General features: G+C 42.4%; 1 protein-coding gene across 1 annotated transcript; it reads left to right on the top strand.

The window, feature by feature from the left end:
• Nucleotides 1-2,068: 2,068 nt before the first annotated feature.
• Nucleotides 2,069-7,694, top strand: acp6 (acid phosphatase 6, lysophosphatidic). Its single transcript, XM_068329372.1, has 11 exons — nt 2,069-2,159; nt 3,668-3,893; nt 4,160-4,288; nt 4,994-5,124; nt 5,257-5,336; nt 5,432-5,519; nt 5,715-5,847; nt 6,514-6,614; nt 6,699-6,791; nt 6,872-7,037; nt 7,119-7,694. Exons 2-11 carry the CDS (start codon nt 3,675-3,677, stop codon nt 7,251-7,253), a joined length of 1,275 nt encoding a protein of 424 aa, XP_068185473.1. The 5' UTR covers nt 2,069-2,159; nt 3,668-3,674; the 3' UTR covers nt 7,254-7,694.
• The last annotated feature ends 664 nt before the right edge of the window (nt 7,695-8,358 follow it).

Raw genomic sequence — 8,358 nt, 5'->3', positions numbered from 1 at the left:
ACCAATAAACAAAAGGAAATACAATTTAAAAATTAGTGTATTATATCAGGAAGTTTGCAAAACTGAGGTGATCATCAACTAAAGTGCATAGGACATTTTTGTAACACCAGATGTTCCTGAAGTTATTCAGGTCTTTTGTCAATATATAGAAACCAAATTGTAGTTTTAAGCGACATCTGATGTTACAGCAAAAAACAGTAGCTGCTTCTTGAACAGTATTGTTTTCAATTTTCCTTTTCCTGGTCACATAAATTGCAAGTTTTGCCTCCCCAGAAATAAAATTTAAAAGCTGCCACTTTCTCTGATTCGATCTATTGTACCCAGCACCGTAGATGAATTTCCTGATACTAAAATCAGGGGTAAAAACAGAGATAAAAGCATTGGAACCGACGGCACCATGTAAAATCCTCCACTGGAGGTTGGATGTTTTTTTCTTGAGGGGAAGTTTGTACAGAAGTCTCCACTGCGGGTCAGGTCCATTTCCCGTCATCCTGTTGGCCCAGGTAGTGGGTGCTCTGTTACACAGGTTTTTCTTGTTGATCACTTTTACACATTGTTTGTACAATATTTTCCTGTTGGCCGTGTACAGGCTGATCTGTCGTTCATCTCCAAGGAGAGGACCTTCCACTTCTCCAAACAGGGGACTGATGTGGACCTCAGGGAAAGGATCTTTGCTGTCCGTCACAGTCCCTGTACTATAGTCCAGGAGGAGGCTTCTCTCCTTCCCGGAGAGTCTTCGCCTCCACAGTTGTAGCCCCCTCTGAGCCACCCTGGTGGACTGAATGTTCAGCAGGGAGCTCACAGCCTTGGCATCCGCCAACGCAGGCCCGGCGTTGTCCACCAGCTGCTGTAGGGTCATGGTCCTGGTTCTGCAAAGCGCTGCAGACAGCCCAGGTGTGGCTCCACTGCAGACATCCAACCTGGCTCCATGCACTAGTGGTTCCTTCAGTAACCAGAACAGAGAGTCAGAATAGAAGGAATATTTAAATCTTTTTTTAAATAAAACCTTGATCCCATAGTTGAACCCATCCCTTTCCCCTTCTTCTCTCCTGTAGGAAAATCTGATCATTAAAAATGTATAAGACAAAAAACGTATTAAAAGAAAATGACCAAAAAATAAAGCTTTCAACAACTACAAAGCATTTTTGTTTGTTTTTTCTGTGCAACTGTTAAACTCCTGTCTTCTTTCAGTTTATTTCTAAGGTGATAACGGCACTTAATTTGAAGCTGGCTGAGCATTTGTATTTGTCAGGCTGACAACACAAAGTAATTACCTCCAAGGGATCTTTTGTATTCCTTTCACATTCTCATTACAGTAGTTCGCTTGGATTGATTCCATTCTGTGGTACAGCTCAGCAGGTAAATGTAAATTGGTCACTAGGGGCACCCCTGACTATACCAGCCTCCAATACCGCGGCTGTCCTTCAGGTGAACCACTCCTCTCTGGGCTGGTGGAACGCTGCTTCCCCTTCAAACGCATGACAGCAGATGGATCAACACACAAGTTGTGGGTTCAGCATCACCAGGTGGCCGCTTCCCTTCAGTGCCAAATATTTGGAGGAAGGAGGTGGTCAGATTCCCAATTTGTCCTCTTTCTATGCATGAGATGGGGAAATGGAACAAGCTTTCCTCTACAGGGGTGAAGCCTCCAGATGGAGGTTTCCCAATGAATGAGATGAAGGGTATTTGCATAACTTCTCATTGCTATCATGTGGATGTCAACCACACTGACTCTGAGGAAGCACACAGAATACCCCTTTAACTGCACATGAAGTCAGCCACATCCGTCAGTAATCTGAGCTCTCAGTAAATTGATTAAATTTAGTGGTTTAGATAATGAATCACAAGAATCAGTTATTTAAGAAGAAGAAGAAGAAGAAGAAGAAGAAGAAGAAGAAGAAGAAGAAGAAGAAGAAGAAGAAGAAGAAGAAGAAGAAGAAGAAGAAGAATCGGGTGGATGCTGGGAAATGTAGTTTTGATTTATTGCTGCTTCTGGTACCTTTGGGGCAGCGCGGCTCTACTGGCCTACAGTTCCCGACATGCCTCGCTGCTCGAAGGCTCCGGTCGCGCGGTGACCGACTACATGTAAGACTTACGTTCAGTTCAGGGATACCCACTGACGGCTGGTCGTGTTCCCCAAAACACCGGAGCGGACTAACGTGAGTAGCTCTTCCTGTGAGCTTGGCCGCTGCTCAGACCTGCTGTCACCGTGTCGCCAGCCGGCTGACTACGGGCTGCAGCTCCAGACCGGCCGGGTTCCACAGGGTTAAACCCAGCGTTTGGGGGGTTTGGTTCGCGTGTGGTTTCGACGTGACGCGACGCGTCCGTGTTGAACGTAGTTTAGCAAGTTTATTTTCTGATTCACAGCCCAAATACTTGTTATCTTATATTAGTGTTGGTTGATTTTTCTACAAATGTGACTTTTTATATTTATATACAGAAGCCACCCCCCACGTTCCTGCAAACTTGTCCACACTGGTGGACTTTATCAAAGTTTGTTGTTGTTGTTGTTGTTGTTGTTTTGAGAGGTAAATGCTGCACATTTGCAGTCCATCTGGTAACATTTAGCACACATTAAACTTCCTATTTTGGAGTTTTGATTGAAGTAATTATTTGGGTTTAGAGATGATGAGAACAATATTTCAGCATTTCATAGACGATTGCTCACTTTCACGAATTCCATTTTACTGCTCATTAGATAAATGGTTTGATAAAATAAGCCAATTAAAATTTTGGCTAATCAGTAAGTGAAATAACAGAAAATCACAACTTGTCCCATTTAATTGGATAAAGTGATTACAATAATTATTTTACAGAAAATGATTCTTGTAAAAAAAAAATACTGTATATTATTTTTGAAAATGCAGGATGCTTCAATATGTATTTTTAGTCACCCCTTGTAATGAATTTTTCATTTCTGTTTTGTTTGTTTTTGTGCCTGTGGTGGTCAGGACAAACAAGCGTTTAGAACACATGCATCAAACTCAAGTCCCGGGGGCCAAATGTGGCCTGCCATATCTTTTTATGTTGCCCACAGCAGTATAAATGGCTTACAAATAAATAGGTCAAACTGTGCTTTGACCAAAAATTGCATTTCCCACAATGCAGCAACTAAGCCCATTTTAACATTGACAAAAAAGTTATAAAAGGGCTTATAAAAATATTTGTTATAACAGAGCAATAAGCAAACATATTTTTTCCGTGTAACTGTAGTGATGGTAACTTGAATAAGTAATCAATTTAGAGTTATTTAACATTAAGGAGCAGTAACATTTATTTTACATTGTACTGAGTTACATTAAGTTACATTTGGTAAGTTACATCTGGCCCTTTGAGGACAGCCATTATCCGGATGTGGCTTTCGGTGAAAATGTGTTTCCACCTCATTTTCCTCAAGGAAAATTATCAAAAACCTTCATTTTTTCAGAGTGAGAACATCCTCTGAATTGATACTTAATTCTCAGTTGCTAACTTACTGATTAGCAAAGACTATTAACCTGTCAAAATGCCAGATTTAATTATTACTGTGGAAAAGTTAATACGACTTGTACCTTTGACATGCCAGCCGGTTTGCGTCATCTAGTTTCTGCCCTGTCATCATGACGAAAGTTCTTCCTGACGGTACTATTAGCATGAACACAAAACAATTTGTCTGTGTTGTTTACAGCATAGCCATGTCGAATCCTTGGACCAAATCGTATGGCTTTGGTTCGGTGTCAACGACACTTGGTTCATTGCTGTGGTCACAGAAGAAGATGGAGTCAGACCAGCTTGCTTCCAGTTGTGCATCAGATGACACAAATCCCAGTTCTCCATATGAACTCAAGTTGGTCCAAGTTCTCTTCCGCCATGGTGCCCGAACACCACTGAAATCAATCCCTGACGTGATGGAGGTAAGAAGCTTCTCGTTTCGCTCTTGTGTCCGAAACATGAAATATTACACCCTTGTACAGTATTTTCCACACCATAAGGCACACCTAAAAGCTTATAATTTTCTCATAGAGCTACAGTATACCTTATAATCCAGTGCGCCTTATATATGAAATTATAAAATAAAAATTTCATTAAAGGTGCGCCTTATAGTCCGGTACGCCTTATAGCGCAGAAAATACTGTACCTGTCTTTTCATTTTTCTCTGGACTTGTATTTCTCATCTCAGGTTCAATGGGTCCCAACATTGTTGGAGCCACCGGCGCACACCCTCATCAACTATATATTGACAGATCTTCAAGGTGGCCCAAAGCCCCCATCTTTATTAGAAGACCAGTATCGGAAAATAAAGCTGACCGTGAGTGCGTTTTTTATAGCGATGAATGCAGTCAGGTGTCGAGTACGAGCAGAATGTTTGAGTTTTCACTTCAGATGTTGATGCGTGATGATCAGTAAGAGGATGACATTCTGTGTCCGATACCTCTGATGGGCCAGAGGTCGAGCATCTCTTCATTTGGACACACGCTGGGGCAACAGGCACCAGTAGTGTTGTTGGTTAGCTGCTGTGTGTGTTTATCTGCTAAATATCAGCTGTACATTTAAGGAATGCTTTGTGTTAGCAATGCCCTTGTGCAGTTAGGCTGTAATGAAGGATGTTGGAGTAATTACTGTACTGTATATGTTGAAGAGTATTTATGATGAAAAAGAATTTAGTGCTCGAGCCCAAAATAATTCATCCTTTGTCCCTCTCATGGCCAAAAGCAGTCATTGTGAAACAATGCAGATGATATTTAAACTGGTTCCTTCTCCCAGGACAAAGCTGCTAAACTGTGTGTTGAAATTTCCATTGAGATTGTGTCCCATTTGCCGGGCACGGTATCCATGGCAATGACACAGCCCTGTGCTGAGTTTACAGCTTTTGCCGAACAGGTTTCCTGCACTAAATTTACTCTAGGAAAATAATTCTCACCATATTGACTCTGAATCCAAGGTGTGTGTGTGTGTGTGTGTGTGTGTCTGCTCAACCACCTCTGAGAATTTAGCTAGATCCTCTTCATCGCAGGGCGGGAGCTTCCCTGGTCAGCTGACCACATTAGGGATGCAGCAGCTGTATGATCTTGGTAAGCGACTGAGGAGGAGATACATCGAAGAGACTCCTTTCCTCAGCTCCAGCTTTAGCTCCGCTGAGGTCTAGTAAGTGTTGCACATCATATCAGTAGCGAGATCCCAACCCCCTTTCCCTCTTCTATTAAACTGGCATCAACCTAATAGCTGTACTATTTCTTACGCTGGCCACCTTCCATGACCTATTTGTTCCATGCTTAGCGTGCGTTCCACTAACGTCGTGAGGACCATTGAATCTGCCAGATGTCTTATCGCTGGGCTGTTCCAGCAGAAACAAAAGGGTAGAGTAGAAATCAATGCAAACACCAGGTCTCTTGTTCTGTTCTGATCTCCTCTCACCTGCATCATAACTGTCAGTTTTCTGTTCTACTTGAAGACGTCGTGCCGATAGTAACGACGGATGCAGAATCAGAAATCTTGTATCCTAACTACAACGGATGCAAGATGCTCAAAATGCTCAGTAGGTATGTGAGAGTATATTTTCATCAAAAAACCTTCGCTGGTAGTCTTCAAAACTGATATCTTCACCAATACGTGGCACAAATTTTTATTACTTTTCTTATTATACTAAGGTTAGATGCCTTTAACAGGTTGTCATAGTGTCTGTGTTTTGGGGCTGATGCTGTGTGTGTGTGCGTGTGCGTGTGTGTTTTGTGCAGCCATCGCTGGGCAGAGTTTTCCACTCTGCCAGACATTGCAGCAGACATGGACAGCCTCAAGAGAGCGTTGGGCGTCGCTGCGAACCAGAATCCTGACTTCGTCCTCATTAGAGATGACATGGTTGCCAGAGAGGTGACACTGCCACATCATGACTCATACAACTTTTATTAGGTGACACCACGAGCTATCAGAACAGAGTTATCGGCAGGGCTCGCCTGGCCAGAGGTGCAAAACCAGAAACCTGCTAGTGATGTAAGATGAAAGTCAGTAAGATCATCCAGTTTCTGGAGATTAATGAGCTGAATTAATAATAAAAGATAGTTTGTGGTCCACTGAGTTCATCATCACTGGATGAGAGATCTTAAAAATATTTTCACTTACTGTAGTTGAAACAACGTAATATCAATTTGTCAGGATGCTCAGATAAGCATGGTTTTTAAATCTGAAGTAAAGAGCCACTAAAAAATTAAAAACCTCCATCTTCACTGTCCTTTACTGACGTCTCGCTCCCCTTCCAGAGTCCTGATTTGATTTTAATACATATGACCAGATTCACCAGTAATCAGTAAACTAACAACTTAGGCATTGGGTTTTTAATGTAATACACCTGTTATCCACAGAAATAGAAGATAAAACAAAATTGACACCGTCTTCACCTTAAGGGAAAATAACGAACGCCTCAGTGATATTACAGTTGGAGGGAAACGCACCCGTGCCAGGAGTTTTCTTTTGAGGTTTTTGCCTTGCTCAACAGCAGAGCTGATACTGGCTGTCACACAAGTCTGTACACATCCACAGACACACGGCTTACCCTGCCCACCAGAGCTGCAGACCTGGAGGAATAAAGTGGAGCAGAGAGCTGTGGAAATGGCGTGCCACGTGTTCGAACCGACCAACAGGTTAGATTAAAGTCTGCGTGGTCGGCCTAATTTAACCCTTTAATAAGCTATTTTAGTTTATTTGAATTTGTGTGTTTTTGCCAGAGAGAAGTTGCAGCTGTCTGTGGGACCCGTCCTCCACACCATGTTAACCAACATCGAGGAGAGACTGCAGGGCAGCTCAGGGGAGCCACACAGGTTGGACACACCCATGGTCTTGTGCAAACATGACTGGTCTGTTCATAATTGGTGCACTACTAATTTTTTCTTTCAAACAGGAAGTTGTACTTGTACTCTGCGCATGACACGACTTTGCTTCCTTGTCTGATGGCTCTGGGGATTTTTGACATGAAGTGGCCTCCGTTTGCCGCTGATATAACAGTGGAGCTGCACCAACAACGGCAGACCAACAACACCTTTGTGAAGGTGTCGTACACAGGACAGGTTGGGTGCCAGAGTGTGTCGGTTACCATTCAATGAGTTGTTGTGTGTTTTCCTTTGTTTCTCAGTGGCTTGTCTCTGCAGGATCAGCTGATCCCAGGTTGTAGTGGAGTCTACTGCCCCCTGGAGGAATTCAAACAGGCCGTCTCAGCGTACTCCATGAGTACCGAACGCTACAAGTCGCGCTGTAACCAGACGAACGGCGTGACCGAGCCCTGAACGATGACCAAACCCCCACAGACCGACATGTGGCTGACCTGAGCATTACTCCTTCACACTGATTTTAATCATCTGCTGCTTGCCTCCATCCTCTCATCCCACCACTAGTCACCCTGATGTCTGACAACAGGAGCAAAGTTACGACATAGTTTACATGAAACTTAAACTTTACATTTCGACTTATCTCCATAATGGAAATTAATTACTTTAAGTGATTAAGAAATTGATCAGTTTGGATGTGATTGAAAAACAAGGGCTAGAGGTATTGCTTTTTTATAATCATGTTTATGATCAAAACCTTCAGTGATTCATGAAGCAGGCTGGACAGTCATTACTTGAAGACATAAATTTAGTATTTACCAGAGGAATAATTTCAGCTGTGGACTATTTGTTCTACTGAATATTTACAAAGCAGTGGCAATAAAGGAACATATAAAAGTGGCTTCTTTTTTTTGTATTACTAAATTGTGGAAATCTTAAGGGCGACAAAAAATGTGCCACTGTAAAGGGTGGAAAGATTGCAACTACAATTCTTGTCAGTCCTTCACGATCTAATCTTTTGTATTTCAGAGGTCAACCTCATCTGTAAAAACTGCACTGAAAATCCTTTAGACCTCCCTAAAGTCATTTGAAAAAATTGAGACATCATAACCATAAATTATAATCAGTCGTCTTAATCTGTCAGCACTGGATGCCCCTGACAAACATGATGAATTAGTCTATGCAGTCTTTTCAGTTCACACTATATTGTTCACTAACAAGGAGGTGCAGGGTAGGACATTAAAGAGAGTGGATGTCTTCATAATCTACGCCGCCCCCCCCATGAAAGGGAATAATTCTGCTCAAGCAAAACTTGAGACATTTGAGACACTGGTATAAAACACATCAGAGGGGATTAATGATAATCTGCTGTTTTGAGTGTTGAGACAAAGATTTTCATTGTTAGTCTCGTTTTTTTCCATCGCAAGCAGAGTAAAACGCATGACACTATTTTAAAGCTGTTCGGACGCACCATAATCACTTTGCACCCGTTTTGGATGTACCAACATCTTCAAAAAGCAGCGCTCCGGCAGTACGTCCTGGTGAACGTCATCACTGCGGTGCT

Source organism: Antennarius striatus, chromosome 12, assembly GCF_040054535.1.
Source record: "Antennarius striatus isolate MH-2024 chromosome 12, ASM4005453v1, whole genome shotgun sequence".
In the NCBI taxonomy this organism is placed as follows: Eukaryota; Metazoa; Chordata; class Actinopteri; order Lophiiformes; family Antennariidae; genus Antennarius; species Antennarius striatus.
The sequence above is the reverse complement of the archived record's forward strand: the minus strand, read 5'-3'. Positions and strand labels throughout refer to the sequence as shown.